The 15,319-nt window shown below is 47.7% G+C and overlaps 4 protein-coding genes across 5 annotated transcripts; 3 read left to right on the top strand and 1 right to left on the bottom strand.

The window, feature by feature from the left end:
* Positions 1-1,525: 1,525 nt before the first annotated feature.
* LOC135679939 (WUSCHEL-related homeobox 9-like) lies at positions 1,526-2,920 on the bottom strand. The gene is made up of 2 exons (XM_065193920.1): positions 2,287-2,920; positions 1,526-2,072 (listed from the first exon to the last, which is right to left on the bottom strand). The coding sequence occupies exons 1-2, from the start codon at positions 2,612-2,614 to the stop codon at positions 1,879-1,881; spliced, it is 522 nt and encodes a 173-aa protein (XP_065049992.1). The 5' UTR covers positions 2,615-2,920; the 3' UTR covers positions 1,526-1,878.
* A 1,866-nt stretch (positions 2,921-4,786) lies between these two features.
* On the top strand, positions 4,787-6,700 carry LOC103991688 (protein ENDOPLASMIC RETICULUM-ARRESTED PEN3). Its single transcript, XM_009411214.3, has one exon. It carries the CDS (start codon positions 5,091-5,093, stop codon positions 6,567-6,569), a length of 1,479 nt encoding a protein of 492 aa, XP_009409489.2. The 5' UTR covers positions 4,787-5,090; the 3' UTR covers positions 6,570-6,700.
* Positions 6,701-7,360: 660 nt separating this feature from the next.
* LOC135678830 (uncharacterized) lies at positions 7,361-8,926 on the top strand. Its single transcript, XM_065192025.1, has one exon. It carries the CDS (start codon positions 7,400-7,402, stop codon positions 8,753-8,755), a length of 1,356 nt encoding a protein of 451 aa, XP_065048097.1. The 5' UTR covers positions 7,361-7,399; the 3' UTR covers positions 8,756-8,926.
* Positions 8,927-10,452: 1,526 nt separating this feature from the next.
* LOC135678831 (glycosylinositol phosphorylceramide mannosyl transferase 1-like) lies at positions 10,453-14,999 on the top strand. 2 transcript variants are annotated; one of them, XM_065192027.1, is made up of 5 exons: positions 10,453-10,767; positions 13,351-13,747; positions 14,027-14,190; positions 14,294-14,364; positions 14,592-14,999. In XM_065192027.1, the coding sequence occupies exons 1-5, from the start codon at positions 10,640-10,642 to the stop codon at positions 14,750-14,752; spliced, it is 921 nt and encodes a 306-aa protein (XP_065048099.1). In that variant the 5' UTR covers positions 10,453-10,639; the 3' UTR covers positions 14,753-14,999. The 2 variants fall into 2 exon arrangements, with proteins under 2 accessions (XP_065048099.1, XP_065048098.1); XM_065192026.1 differs by having other exon boundaries at positions 10,456-10,860.
* Positions 15,000-15,319: the final 320 nt, after the last annotated feature.

Raw genomic sequence — 15,319 nt, 5'->3', positions numbered from 1 at the left:
CTATTTTTATTGAGATTTTTAAAATGAATACACTGCACCAAAAGTGTTCTTTAGGGATTGTGATTTTCTATGACCACAGTTATAAATATCTAACAGTAATGTTTTGATATGCATTTTATTAACTAATATTTTATATTGAAGTTTTCAAAAACCACAACAATAGATGAACCAAAGAGTATGATTTAAATGACCAGAGGATAATGTGTGTGTTTTCGGCCATATAATCCAAACATGCCTTAAAAGTCTTCTTGTCATCGCTACTGTGAGACTCACAAATCCTGCTGCCACCGTCGCTACTGCCCGTTGCGGTCGACACTGCTATTTAGCCCACTACTGTCGTCCTCGTCGCTGCCACCAGTGATACTTGTTCTCATCGGTGAAATCTCTAAAGTTAGTATTCCACCATCGCCTTCCGGATCTATCAAGTCAGCCCTCGATGTTTCACGTCTGTCGTCACCGTTGTTCTGTCGCTACCGCTGCATCGTCGCCGACTAGATCCGACTTATCGCTGCCTGCACGCTCTTATGTCCTCTCCTCCCTCTCCCCAAGATCGCTAGTTGGCAGACAAACTTGCGTTGTCTAATTGTTTGTGCATCTAATGGTACCTGTAGCCTCTCACTGATCTCGTTGGCTTCAGAACCACGACATATATCCAATCTAAGAGATTTAATTGGAGCTCCATCAAGATTGACCAATGCAGTTTTCTTTTTGTTTGGTAATATGGTTAGTACATGTCTCACAATGAGATTTTGAGTGTGATGAAAGTCACAGAATGATGCCAACAAAGTTAGCATGAATTTGTAGGCTTTTATGACTCCACCAACATTGCAAATGTGAATATTGAAGTTATCATAATTATATATTAAGGTATCATATTAGTTTGTTGATGATTAACATTCATATGCTCATATAGAAACTAACAGTTTAAAGTTATATGAGTATAGCTATTTATTTTATTGTTATGGCTAATTTTCACATGGTAAAATTATCAATTACTGGGTTGACAATCATAAAAAAATAATTTATTAGTGTGGATATCTTAGGAGGGTAAAATAATGTACTACTGTGGTGATTCTCCATAAGAAAAATTCATCGATTATTATGGTTCAAAAATCATAATAATAGGTCGGCCTCTACGTGAGGTTGTCAAAACTGCAGTATCCATCATCTATTATGTATAGATCTTGTTGCAGTGATATGAGATGAGAATATTCTCTTAATATGTTTGGTGATTCCCATTGATCCCAAATCCGCTATAACAACGAAGAAAGATTAAATTTGTCTTACCAACTCTTTAAGTCGTTAGTAATATGGGACTTATATCAGACTCATTTCTTCTTGCTTCACCATGGGAGCATTTCCGGCGAGCTTACCAGTTCGGAAAGAGCGATCCTTTTTAAGCTGCTTTCTTCCTTGCAGTGCCATTACATGGAGATGGATATAGAGAGAGAGAGAGAGAGTGAGAGAGAGGGCGGGGGTGTGTCTCTCTGGTAGATTTGTCTGGAGGATGGAAGAAAGCCGTTGACAAAGCTATGCTGGTGGTGATTTCTATGGAGCAGCAGGCGGACTTCCCGACGAGCAAAAGAACCGCGGAGCATGCAGTCAAATCCACATGCAGAAGCACACGAAATCTCAAGATCCCTGTCGTCCAGGGTACAGTCGGAACCATGTGTCGTCACAGTGATTTGTACTTGGATCCCAGAAAACAAAAGAAAGAGTTCAGTAGAAATTTGAAACCGAATGCAGTTCTTTATCTCTTCTTCCTCCTCGGCATGCACTCAAGTTCATCCGTGGGTACACACAGAAGCTATGACTTTGAGTACAGTCGAAGCCTTCTTCCCTGCAGGCCAAAGCATGGGTCACTCACTCTGACCTACTCTATATAAAGCTCAAGCGCAGATCCAACGGCGGGTCTCTTGCGGCGTCCAAGAATGGTCTTCCCCACAGCTCGCTCCTCATCGACATCACCTTCTCCTCGTCAGAGCTGCAAGACTTCAGAGGGAACAGCTCCAGCGTCTCGGTCTCTCTCTCCTGCCGCTGCCAGAACAAGTCCTGCTTCCCCTTCGTACAGCCTGCGATAGCACACAGCCTAGTTCAGTGAATGCGTGTAGCAGAGTGGATACGGAGAACAGAAGCTTCTGCAGGAGCTTTTCATCGTCATTTTATGGCGAGATTAGCTCATGGCCTGCAGCCGCTTCTTGTGACTTACGAGAGCTCGTGTGTTGAAGCTTCAACAATATATAGAGAAATGTATACGTGCATGGAGGTGGATGTATATGAACTCACTGGCTAAGCATCTGCTTCTTGCTTTCTGGTGGTCTCCGTCGTCGTCTTCTTCGTCTCGGGGGCCACGGCGGCGCTTCTTGTGGTGGCGCTCGCGGGCCTTGTGGTTCTGGAACCAGTAGAACACGTTCTTGCTCTCGATCTTGCCGAAGGCGCTGAGATGGGCGGAGATCATCTGGATCTGGTCGGTGCTCGGCGTCCGGAGCCCGGACCGGAACAGATCCGTCAGCACCTTCACTTGCTCGGCCGTCGGGTTCCAGCGGCCGCACTTGGCGCCGGCCCTCGTCGCGCTAAACCCGCCCGACTCCGCCGCCCGCTCTCCCTCGCCCATAGCTCAGTACTCTCCCACCCTCTTTTGGCCTTTTCCTTGCCCTCAGACCTTTAAGCTCTCAGTGAGTTCTGAAATCAATAGATCCGAAGGCAGCAACTTATATACAAGTGGAAGAGAAGGATCTGGTGGCAGATCTTAAAGCTGATCCAGTAACATAATGCTCGCTCTGGTCGTGCCGGGGGGACATGCGCAAAAGCTGCCACTGTTCAAACATCTCGACCTACGAGCAGACATCCTTAGGTCATATTAATTATGGTCGTACATATCCAAGCGCCATCGTGTCTGATACATCTCTGTCTTATTGCTTGTCTTCTTATTCATGCCAATTCTTATTCTATTACTCTGACCGCTTCATCATGTTAATCTGGGCGACGGTTTGACTACTTTGATTCCAATAGTTATCGGTAATATTAGTGTTTGTGGTAAGCTTCAAACTGCACTCATCTTCTTCATCTGATTTGCCACAGAAACAAACCACTGATTCGTACTGCACTAGAAGATAGGAGGACAACCGCGAGGCATAACTTTTGGTACTGCCCTTACAAGATTGAGGAAGATGTCATCCTTTTAGGGAGTCTAATTCACAGAACAAGTAGTAAAGGGCAGCAAGAGAAGAGGTTGTGTCTGAGAGATTTGAAGGCAGTCGAGCTTGGCTTCCTTGAGCTCATTCTTTTTGCTGCAGGGCATATAAAAATGGCGGGGGTTGGACACATGCTCCCACTTGTTTCCTTGGCTCGGATTATTATACCCCTTCCATTGACATCGTTGCTCCCACTTACTTTGCGATCTCCGGCCTCCCAAAGTTTCATGCACGGGAAATCCGTTTTGCGTGCGCTCGAGCTGCGCTTTCCGAGGCCTTCGCTCTTTTATGGTCTTTCCCCGTTGCAACTTTGAGGCAAACAGCCCATGGTCCTCATTCATTCTACTCTTCTTTTTCTCTCTCTATCTCTACAAGCTACAGAGCTCGCGTGACTTCCCAACAGCACGATTCATGATCCACATCTTGAGTTTCCTCTCTCTCTCTCTCTCTCTCTCTCTCTCTCTCTGTGTGTTCTTGTTGCTGTATATTGCTTGTTTCATGGACACCAGCGGAAACCACCTACGTGATTTCCGCTGGTGTCTATGGAGCACAATGCCACTATTCCAGATTGGAATTCCACTTTAACGGATACCAAGGATCAAAGATGGATTTCAACAGCAGTCTCACAAAAAGAATAATAATAAATCACTAATGCATTTTGCAGACATGAAAGAAAGAAGAAACAGAGGATATATTACTATATGTTTGGTATCTGAGGTGCAGCTCGACGTGACGACCCATTGGTCCGAATCACACGAAGCAAGGAAGAGATGGTGAAGTGTCCGTGGTAGGAGGAGGAGGACCAGTTAGCTCGGTTGTGGCGTGCTGCATGCGTGCGCCATGGAAGGGTGTGCGGCGTTCATGACACCTTTGACCAGTGCCACGGCGGGGCGGCCTTCGTTGGCCGAAGCGACCGGCGATCGAACACGAAGGGTGCAGAACAGGGCGGTCCATGGTCAACGATCCGACCCAGCCAGCTTCCCCGCGACGAGGGTCCGAGTTCGGAGGCCTCTCGGATTCCGCACCGGGCATCACAACAACCAAAAGCCGATAACCACCACGAGAGAGGAGGGTTCGTCTCTGTCCTGTAGCGTTCGTCGCGAGGGCTTGTCCGCTCCTCCTCCTCCTCCCTCTCGCAGCACGGAGGCCTCCGGCCGAGGAGGGCTACGGGACCTGGTTCTCATGTCCGGCTCCTTTGTCCTCGCCGATACGTGTGTCTCGGGGAGGTGGCTGCGGTCTCGTATCCCCGTGTCCTCGAATCCACTGCCGCGTCTCGCCTGCTGCAGCTGCTTCTCTGATTCCCGCGGCAATCTTTGACCTCAGCAACTGTTGCAGCGGTTTGGGCCTTCCCACCGTCCGCATGCGGCGGCCGTCTCCGCGAGCAGACGGCGCCTGACCGCGGGGGAAAGGCCAACATGGGCTTCAACACGGTCAACGGAACAGGCAAACATGCATCCATAGATTCACCGAGTCCATGGAAGTGTAATTAGAATCTATCGGCCAAGAACGACTATTACTGACTCGAGACCAAAACAGAGCTCCATTGAATTTGGATTATTTTGATTACTCTATGGTCGTCGGTACTTAGAGAGAGAGTCGATAATTTTCAATATAGAATAGAAATTGAAATACCATGAAAGTAATTCAAATAACTAAAATAGGATAGAAAAACCTTAAATGAAATTTATGTGCGTGTGTGAATTATTGCTATCGTGCAGACCGCAAGGGGAATACGTTGACCAGTCCATGGCGTGCGAGTCCTGACCCTGAAGGTTGAAGCCCAAAGTCATAGTGTAGACAGCGAGTCTAACTTGTTCATCCCCTCGAGTTCGACTGCCTTGTTCTTGATCTAAGTGCCTTCTTTCCCCAGCCGAAGAAGAAGAGCAGGAGGAGTAGATGGAAGGAAGGGATTCCAGTCATGTCACCCTGGCCTCGCAACCGAACGCTCGCGTCGTCCTCGACGTCGGCGGCAAGCTCTTCGAGACCACCGTGGCCACTCTCCAATCCGGCGGGCCCGACTCCCTTCTCGCGGCCCTCTGCCTCCGCGCCAACCCTGACTCCGATGAAGAACCCTCACCCGTTTTCATCGACCGAGATCCCGAGATATTCTCCACCCTCCTCTCCCTCCTCCGCTCCGGTCGCCTCCCCTCCTCTGTCCTCAGCCGCTTCTCCAACCAGGACCTCCTCGGAGAGGCCCTCTACTACGGCGTCGAGGCCCGCCTCCGGTCGGCTCTGTCCCCGCCGCCACTGGTCGGTTTCGATGCCACCCTGGTCGCCACCCTCCGCCCCGCATCCGACGCCTTCCCCACCGCACTGTCCGCAGGATCCGAGGACGGATCCGTCTGGATCGCCCATGGCGGCCAGATCTCCGCCTACGACTGGAGCCTCGCCGACACCGGGACCGTGCGGACGCATCTGGACGAGATCACGGCCCTCCAGCGCGTGTGGCCAGAGGTCGCCGCGGCCGGCTCGCTGGACTCCCCAGGTCTCCACTTCTACGACGTCTCCGGCGGTCGCCATGTAGGATCCGTCCACTGGTCCGACCCGGGCGATCACCGGGTGTACAAGGCCAGGGTGACCGCGATCGCTGCCGGGTGGTCCGGCCCCGACGACCCGGTGTACGCGGCGTTCGAGTGCCCTCACCCGGAGAACTGCATCCTAGCGGTCGATCCGGCGACGCTGCTACCGACGGCGGCGATCGGGCGGCAGAGTGGGAGCGCAGCGAAGGCGGCGGCGCCGGGGCGGCTGGTGCACGTGCGAGAGCGGGGGCTGGTCTTCGCGGCGGCCGTGAGCGCGGGAGCGTTCGGGTACGCCGGCTACATGCGGCTCTGGGACCCGCGGTCCGGGGAGGCGGTGTGGGAGACGAACGAGCCCGGAGCGGGGAGCAGCAGCCGGCGGTTCGGGGACTCGTTCGCGGACGCCGACGTGGACCGGGAGGGCTCGGCCATCTACAAGGTTTGCTGGCGGTCGGGGGACGTGGCAGTAGCGGACATGCGGCGGCTGGGGGAGGACCCTTGGGTGTACCTGGAGGAGCGGAGCGCCGCCGCCGGGATGAGGAGCGCCGGGGAAGGGGCCAACAGCGTGCTCCGCTGCTACAAGAACCAGGTGTTCGTGGGCAGGGAAGCGGGACTGGAGGTGTGGTCGCAGATAATGGATAAAGAAGGAGGACGACGACGGAGCGAACGGGAGACGGAGGCAGCTGTTTGCGAGAATGCGTTCCGCAGGATCTTTGTGGACAAGGAGGAAGACGCGAGGCGAGGGCTCATCAAAGCGATGGAAGGAGGTGGGGATCGTCTTTTCCTGAGCAGGGAAGGGGTGGAAGGTGTCGAGGTGTGGGAGAGCTCCGATCTTTCCAGGGCCATCTCTCTCGTGTAGCACCTGTTTGTCGAAATGCTTAGCTTATGCTCCTGAGGCAGGACCATTTTTATCTTTTAGCCACATCACTGTCTATGGAATTTTCCTCCTCGAATTCTTTTCCTTATCAAAGGATTTATCCATGATCATCATACCATAAGTCGCCAAATGCTGCAAGATTGTGGCATCAGCATTGACGCATATCTCGTCTTCTTTTCTCTGTACATGAAATTACTGGCGGAGGTCTTGGCGTCGAACACCTTAGCGGCAGGCTCTCTCAGGCGACCTGTCTAGCCATGCTTGTAAGCGACGGCTTCCGAGCCTCTTAGTAGGAGAGAAGACTATGAACCGAGTGTGTTAGAATGGATATTGCATCCTCGCCGTCCAATGTCCCTATGATGGTGAAACCATGCCGGCAATACAATCTTGGGCTCAAATGCTTACCAAAAGATAAAACTTGGGCCTAAAGTAATTTCATATTATCCTATTACTAATCTGATTCGAATGGGTACATTTTACCTCGTGTCGGTATCAAATCAAATCAAAACACGCTGGCTTACGATTATGTGATCCAAGAAACCTAGCTTTCTCACTGATTGATTGATTGATTGATCGATCGATCAGGGCCATCTGCCCAGTAGTTGGGGCTCTCATGGGGCTGACTCATTGTTTCCTAGTGTGCACGAACCACCAACCGCAAATAAATTTGCAAGCGAAGTCCCACCGAACGTGTTGCCTTGGGCTGATCTGCACCGAATCGACCCTCGAACAGTTCCTATAACTGGATCGGATCGGGTCGGTTCATCGTGTCACAATTTGGTCCAGGTCCGGATTAAGGCGGATAGAACCCAATGAAGGCAACACTCCGGCCACCGTCCTCCACACCCTTTCTTACTTGTAGCTCGCAGCTTGGCAATAGACCTTTCCCCATCCATAGCCTGCTTCCTCTTCCATGGCCGTCTCCCTCTCCCCTCTTCTCTCATTCCAATGACGAAATGACGACTGCAAGATCCTACTTCAGCAACTTGCTTTCCCTCTTCGTCCTCCTCTTCCTCCACCTGGGCTGCTTTTTCTTCCCCTGCAACAACAACGCAGAGGAACAACCTCCGCCGCCCAAGAGGAGGAAGGTCTCCCCTTCCTCCCCCTCCTTTCCGGTTTCCTCCATCCCCGATGCGAAGCCCCTCAAATCCTTCTCCATCCGATCCTATCTCAGCTGCATCCTCTCCTTCCGCAGACCTCGAGGTAAGGATCAAGAACCGCAGCTGCACCCGCCCGGCGATGCACCCGTTTGCCCTTCCAGCCCTCTCCAATCGATCCCCTTGTCGCCTGATGCCAGAGCCGGCGGCACGCAATCCGGTGGGGATGGGAAGGAACATGTCTTCTCCGGGTCCACCGCCAAGCACGACTCGTTCGCCTCCAGAAACGACGTCTATCCGTGCGCGGCATGCGGTGAGGTGCTGAGCAAGCATCAGCTCCTCGAGCTTCACCAGGCCACGAAGCACTCCCTCTCCGAGCTCTGCGAGGCCGACTCGGGCTACAACATCGTCCGCATCATCTTCCAGTCGGAGTGGAAGGGGAAGTCGCCCATCGTCCACCGGGTCCTGAAGATCCACAACACGACCCGCACCCTCGCGTGGTACGAGGAGTACCGCGATGCAGTTCGGTCGAGAGCGGCACGTTACGCGGCGAGGAACGGCGGCGGCGACGAGCGCTGCATCGCGGACGGGAACGAGCGGCTGAGGTTCTACTGTACCACGAGCCTCTGCTCGTCGGACGCGGGGCGGGGCGGGGACGTGGCGCCGGCGGGCGTGTGCGGGAGCCCGTACTGCTGCGCTTGCGCCATCGTGAGGCACGGGTTCGCGGGGAAGCACGCGGACCTGGATGGGATCGCGACGCACGCCACCAGCTGGGGCGCGCACGGCGCGTTGCCGCAGGACCTGGAGCGCGAGTTCGCCTTCCTGGGCGCGCGGCGGGCGATGCTGGTGTGCCGCGTCGTGGCCGGGCGTGTGGCCCACGGGCACGGCGGCGGGGCAGCGGAAGGGGATGAAGAGGAGGAGGAGGGGAAGGGGGCGGGGTTCGACTCGGTGGTGCCGACGGGGCTGGGCGGCGGCGGAGGGCCCCACGACAACGGTGTCGGTGAGAATGAGCTGTTGGTGTTCAGCCCGAGGGCGCTACTGCCGTGCTTCGTCATCATGTACACCACATGAGGGCATTTAGTGGGTCCCATCTCTCTCTGCTTTATAGGCCACAGAACGTTGTATTTAACTCCGTGTCACGTGCCGGTCGTCAACGTCTACTAAGCTGCCCATGTACGAGTCCCTTAAATATCTGCATGTTTGAAGTATTAGTCCTCCATAATAATGTTTTACATGCGGCAACCCAATTTGTGTCCATCTCACTGCTGGCAAACAACAGTCATCGACCGACACCATCAACAACCGGTCCGGCCGACACGTGCTGGGGAAGATTGCTAGTCATCCTCCCTGCACAAAGGGCGAAGCAATGCTCATATGACAATGTCAAAAGAAGCACGAATTCTTTCAATCGACAAAGACGCGAGAATCGACAAGTGATAATTAATGCCATCAGAAGTCCAAACCAATTCCAGTCGATTCTCTTCTAGAATTGACAATGACAAAAACTAGCTTGCTTGGGACGGAAGAATGCTCTCACATTATGAATTCTATGGCATTACCTGTTTCTTGTGTTCTCAGAGACGGAAGCGCATGATTCCTATGTCAGTTGCAGCTTCCTGCCTCGTTCGCTACGAGAAGATTCAACGGCGAGCCTACTCTTCCTCTCGATGGAGTTGCTTTCGACATCGCTGTCTTCGAGAGTACAAACAAAGTTGGGTTGAGTAATCTTCGTTGACTGTAGAGGAGGCAGGAGGACGGCGACGTACGCTTTGAGCCCTCACCGTTCCAGAAACCAATCCATTTCACGTTGTGCTTCGATCATGCCGGACGCTCACGGAATTCAGCAGCCGTCGTCCTCCGGCTTTCTCGACGAGCCAATAACGCGGTTGCATGCTGTCGCACGAAAGAGGAGAGAGCCTTACGTTTCTGGATGGTGGGCGGTGGCGTTTGCTTCGCACCGTATCTTGAATGTACCAGCAGAACAAATCAAAGATTAGAAAGCTCCGGCATCTCTTTTGGAATCTAACAAGAACTCTCCATGTTGGTAAGACATAAAAGAGTAAAAACTGAGGATTAATTGCTTTCTTATCATTTGAAATCCTAACATACACTCTTACTTACTGTAATTGTCAAGACAATAAACTATTGCCATAGAAATATGTCCAAAGTGTAGTTAAACTTAGTTTCACAAACCAAGGCATGCATTAGGCACATCATAACGTGCACTGCATACTCCGTGGAAGACTTCCTGCTGTATACTTGTCGTACCTCATCTTATTCCACGGGACGTACTTCAGTGCGGACGGAAGCGATCCTCTTTTTTCTCCACCAAATGTATAGTTATTTCCTCTCCTTTTAAATTGTTTTGACTAGCTATCGATTTGACTTCCCATTTGGATTTTGTATTCCAAATCATCTTTTTCTATGCAATTCTTGCCTCACTTAACCAGATAAGAACACTCGTTTCCCTGTTGTCCTGTCTAGGATAACACGTGGCACATATCTGGGCGAAAGCTCTCTGACCCACCGGAGTAATGTACGGCTCCGCTAAGATGAAAGAGGAATTATTATGCACTCATGGAAGTAACTTGCAAACGTACGCTAATGATCGTGGCCGTCGATTCTGGCAATCGCGACCTTGATCGGTGACAGTGGATTGGCGGGGTTCTCGTGCGAGTGTGTTCCGTGGGTTCGTTGATGACAATTACGTGGATAACAAACCGGACACGAACGGGGACGGAGGGGGAGGGGAGGCTCGAGCGGGCTATTTAAGCGTGGGATGTCGTCCGGTGGTTTCGCCCCTCGTTCAACTTCCGACTTCCATCGTCGCTCGGTGTTTTACTCGCTCCAGGCGCCGGAGCGTGAGGAGCCGCGGTTCAAAGAGGGAGAAAGAGAAGACGAGGGGTGGGTATGTAAGTGGCGGTGGAGTCTTTCCTGGCGTGAGATACTGTGGCGATGAAAGGAGGAGGCGGAGGAGGGTTTCGCCTCTTCTTCTTCTCCTCCGGAAACAGCCGGAGGATACCTCTCAGACTCCGTCAGCTCCCCGCCGGATCCTCCTTCAAGATCAAACTCCTCCTGTTCTGGTGCGTCGCCTTCGCCCTTCTGCTCGTTCTCATCCTCCTCCTCCTCCTCTGCTGCCGCCCCTCGATGTATTCCGGATCGTCGCCTCCTCCCGGGTCCGTTCTTCTTCTTCTTTTCAATTATCATCACTAATTTGCACTACCTAGAAATTAGCATGACATCTCGAATACGTTCTTTATAGATATGGATTTATTCCCTTTTCTTTCTTTAATGGGTTGCTCTGAAGCTTTCATGCCCCTATATCTCTACCTAGTCACAGTTGTTAAAGCACCATATTATTGGGGTAAATGATTTATTATCACCCATGGTTTGTCCTTATTCCCGCATGGTTCAATTATTATCACCAGGAGGCAGGGTATTATCGAAGATACGTGTATCGTTCAGAACCATTTTTTAGGATTAATAATCATATATGAGATGTCGATGGAGAGAGAAGGGTAGAAATTAATCTCACTTTGCTAAGAGATCCGAGTACATTGAATTTGACCCAAATCTCCATATATGGTGGTCCAAATCAAATTGATTTAGACTCCAATACCACTGTTTTTTGCTTACCTTTTCATTTCATATGCCGCTATTATGCTTCAAAAGCGGCTTGACAGTAAAGCGACTAAGATATCTGCTAACTCAATCAACAGTTAATATATCGGAATATATAGGCAAAGTTGCTTCGGAGAATATATCCACATGGTGTCCTAAATCGAATCATAAGCTTTGGTATCCTGACACATGTATGATATATGGGCTTTCTTCTTATGAATATTGAGCTACTGTAGTATTAAGTGTCAACATGGGGTGTTCTTTTTAACATGTCATTAATATTCTCCCTGTCATGTGGGGGTCTCTATCATAGTGGGTAAGTATACCTCCCAGAGACGAAATTATATGAGCACCAACCACACGATCTTGGAATCAACCTTCTTGGCGTCGATCGAACCACTTTACAGGTTTCTATTACGTATAGGTACTGTCGTGCCCGATGACAAATTTGCAGGGTGCCAACAGTCTTGACTACAGTACATGATTCTTAGGAGCTAATATTAGTTGTTGGGAAGATGTCCACTAGTTATTGTTCTCTTACATGCTTCCGGTTCCCGATCCTGTATTCTCAGTATTCGATCATAGAGATCGGCCACTGTTAGAAGCTCTTTTATTGGCCGCAAGTGTCCTTGTCACTTCCATCAACTTTTTCTTTTCCAAATTCAATGAATTTTGTTCTTGTCCTGGAGATAATTAATTCATGAGATTTGTGAAGTCAATCTCAGCATAAAACTTAATTGAATAAATGATAAATTATATATCCAACCATCTAGCTTAGCTTGGTGGTATGTACTCGATCCCTTTCGGGTTCGAATCCTCACACACTACAACTCTTGTGGCAGATAGTCCCAAGTGACACCTTAAATAATAATAATCATAATAATAATTTAAAATATATACAAAGAAATGATGTAATCAAAAATTTATTAAAGCGAAATAATTTTTTTCCCTATCAAAATGAGTTCCTTGTCAACATCCTATTTTTTTTTTCTCTCTCTTCTTTCCCTTTGTTCTTTTCTCCCCCTCATGTGTGGTCATCCCTCACCGGATGCACCACTTCACAGCTCTCACGTCTCCTCTTTTTTTTTTTTTTTTTTTATTGATAAATCAGATTTGGACTTACTGTCTAAATCATTAGTCCAAACCTACACATGAGTTGGACCTAACATAATCATCGATAAATAATCAACCAGCTCTTCTCTTATTTTCTTATTTTTCTTTTGTAATCAACCATAGAAACTGAAACTTGTTGAGAGTCAGGAGTTTTGTGAGATAAAATATTATAATAAAGAGAAAGATCTACTACAATAATAAAATTTCAATTAAATATTTGTGATCTTTTTAAATTTAAAAAATATTTAAAATTTTTATTAAAGCCTTTTTAGTCTTTCTTGACCTCTCATTATACTATGAAGATCTTTTTAGTCTCCATATTCGTAAAATCTTAACAATTATGTCTTCTTTTATTTTTAAAATTTTCCTAATCATTCTACACATTTACCTCAATATTCCCCAACACTCATATCCTTAAATAAAAAGATTACAAAAGTTAGCAAATGATCACATAAGACTTATGCTTTTTTATTTTTAATATTATAGATTTACTCGATGAATATATAAAACTTCTGATGCGCTTGTCATCTTAACCATCAAGAAGAAAGATCTAATTAAACCTAAATAGGAATCTTTAAATTTTACTTGGATGTTTGTTCGCATAGTGCATCCACGGAGATGTAAGAAAACAGTGGATTGGTTGTTTTATGTTTTTGATGTCGGGATGTTAAACTTGTTAAAATATAATTAAAAGCTTGGTCTGTCTATTCATTTATCCGAAGGCAACAATGGACTATACGATATCATTTCTTTTGCTGTAACTTTGAACTGTATGCTTTGTGAGGAACAATGATCCAAGTACTGAAAAACTCATCACAGATTAAGAGACACATCAGAACTTAGAAACCTCCAATTTTCAACCCCTGTTCTGTAATCAAACAAATACTTGTTCCGAGGCTCACCTAACATGCTATAACCATTGCTTTTCACAGGAGAGGGTACACTATAGTGATGAACACATGGAAGAGAAATGACCTTCTAAAGGAATCTGTCGTTCATTATGCTTCTTGCGTTGGTGTCGAGTCTATTCGCATCGTATGGAGCGAGCCCGATCGACCTTCAGATTCCCTACGTCATGCTTTACGGGAAGCCGCACAACTAAATTGTAAAAGCTGCAATGGTATTGAACTAAAATTCGACATAAATGAAGAAGACAGTCTAAACAACAGATTCAAAGAAATCATGGATATAAAGACAGATGCTATCTTTTCGATTGATGATGATGTTCTATTTCCCTGCACATCTGTAGAGTTGGCTTTCAGTGTGTGGCAAAGTGCCCCTACCGCAATGGTAGGGTTTGTACCTCGCATGCATTGGCCGGATAAAATGGTAAGCTCATTCTGATTCCTGTCGTTTTTTTGTAATCCTTTGATCATATCTAGTTGTAAAAGAGTATGGGACTAATCCGACGATTAAACTCCTTAAATCTATCTTCTTCTTTTATGATTCATACCGTGCTTGTTCTTTACAATATGCATATAGAATCTACACCATTCATATCATCCGAGAAGATGTGGCCGATTACCGAGATCTTCGCTTTCTTCTGTTGTTTCTTCTGCCATTAACTTTGTTTCAGATTAATCCTAAGCATGGTAGTTTCTTGTGCAGAAAGAAAACAAGGAACGTTACAGGTATGGAGGGTGGTGGTCTGTTTGGTGGACGGGCACTTACAGTATGGTGCTCTCCAAGGCAGCATTTTTCCACAAGAAGTATCTTCATCTCTATACAAATCACATGCCTGTATCTATCCGTCATTACGTAACCGAGCACAGGTGAGGATAGTGGTGTTACCTTCCGATTTAAATTAAAATATGAAATCATCATTTATCTTTTTTTTTTCCGATGTTCTTTTAAACTTTGTGATTTATGCTTCAGGAATTGTGAAGATATTGCGATGTCGTTCCTCGTTGCAAACGTAACAGGTGCTCCTCCAATATGGGTGCAAGGTGAGGACTGGAATATTTTTTGGATCATAATAGTGATTGGTGTTGACATAATAGTACAGATTAAATTAGTTCTTCCTCAAACTAATTCAACGTTTACAGATTCAACGAATTTATCTACTTCTTTAAGCACTCCGTTGACTATGGCTTTGTTTGTTACCTAAAAAATCTACCATCAGTAGTACATTGACTTGGGTTGAGAAAGATCACTGAACTATATATTTTTACAGGCAGGATATTTGAGATAGGATCAAGTGGCATCAGTAGTATGGGAGGTCACAGTGAACGAAGGTCTCAATGCCTCGATTTGTTTGCTGAAACTTACGGTCATATGCCTCTGGTGGCAACTAGTACGAAGGTCATAGATAGTCGACACAGTTGGTTTTGGTGATATATATATATATATATATATATATATATGTCAGATATGTGTATATATATTTTATATCATAGATAGTCGGCATTGGTTTTTGGCTCTCATTTAATTTCCTTTTCTATGATTTCAGTGGTCATACAACATCGTATCACAATATGTTGTAATATTTCCTCCTTGTAGGTCTATTTGGACGGACGTAGGTTTTAATTGTCGTGTAAATACAATGACAAGTAATTGGAATTGCAGCAAATACAGTTGCATCTCCTGACTTTGAACAGCCGCGGATCATGGGATCCAATTGTAAATGGATATTAAAATTGGATCTGGTAAGATATGATACCATACGCGTATGAACTGTTATCATCCGATTTCTTAACGGGTCCAGTTTTTGAAGTCCATTTATCATCGGAGTCACGTGCCCTTTGTCAAACCTCAACTCTCCTTTCCAATCTGGTCAAACTATCATTGGGAAGCAACGCGCCTCGGCTAGTCGGTGATCTTGGCCAAGTTAATGGGCTGGGCCAAGAAGCAATTCGGCCCATTTTATTTTTGGCTCCGTCCTCTCGATGTCTCCTCCCTCGG

The sequence above is a fragment of the Musa acuminata genome, chromosome BXJ1-7 (assembly GCF_036884655.1).
Source record: "Musa acuminata AAA Group cultivar baxijiao chromosome BXJ1-7, Cavendish_Baxijiao_AAA, whole genome shotgun sequence".
Lineage (NCBI taxonomy): Eukaryota > Viridiplantae > Streptophyta > Magnoliopsida > Zingiberales > Musaceae > Musa > Musa acuminata.
This window is presented reverse-complemented; position numbering and strand designations above follow the sequence as displayed.

Excerpts from the sequence above, each read along its gene's own strand:
- LOC135679939 (XM_065193920.1), bottom strand. The coding sequence starts at position 2,614 with ATGGGCGAGGGAGAGCGGGCGGCGGAGTCGGGCGGGTTTAGCGCGACG. Across the intron at positions 2,073-2,286 it reads AAGAAGCAGATGCTTAGCCA|GCTGTACGAAGGGGAAGCAG; the intron begins GTGAGTTCATAT and ends GTGCTATCGCAG.
- LOC103991688 (XM_009411214.3), top strand. The coding sequence starts at position 5,091 with ATGGAAGGAAGGGATTCCAGTCATGTCACCCTGGCCTCGCAACCGAAC.
- LOC135678830 (XM_065192025.1), top strand. The coding sequence starts at position 7,400 with ATGAAGGCAACACTCCGGCCACCGTCCTCCACACCCTTTCTTACTTGT.
- LOC135678831 (XM_065192026.1), top strand. The coding sequence starts at position 10,640 with ATGAAAGGAGGAGGCGGAGGAGGGTTTCGCCTCTTCTTCTTCTCCTCC. Across the intron at positions 10,861-13,350 it reads GGATCGTCGCCTCCTCCCGG|GAGAGGGTACACTATAGTGA; the intron begins GTCCGTTCTTCT and ends TGCTTTTCACAG. Across the intron at positions 14,365-14,591 it reads TCCTCCAATATGGGTGCAAG|GCAGGATATTTGAGATAGGA; the intron begins GTGAGGACTGGA and ends ATATTTTTACAG.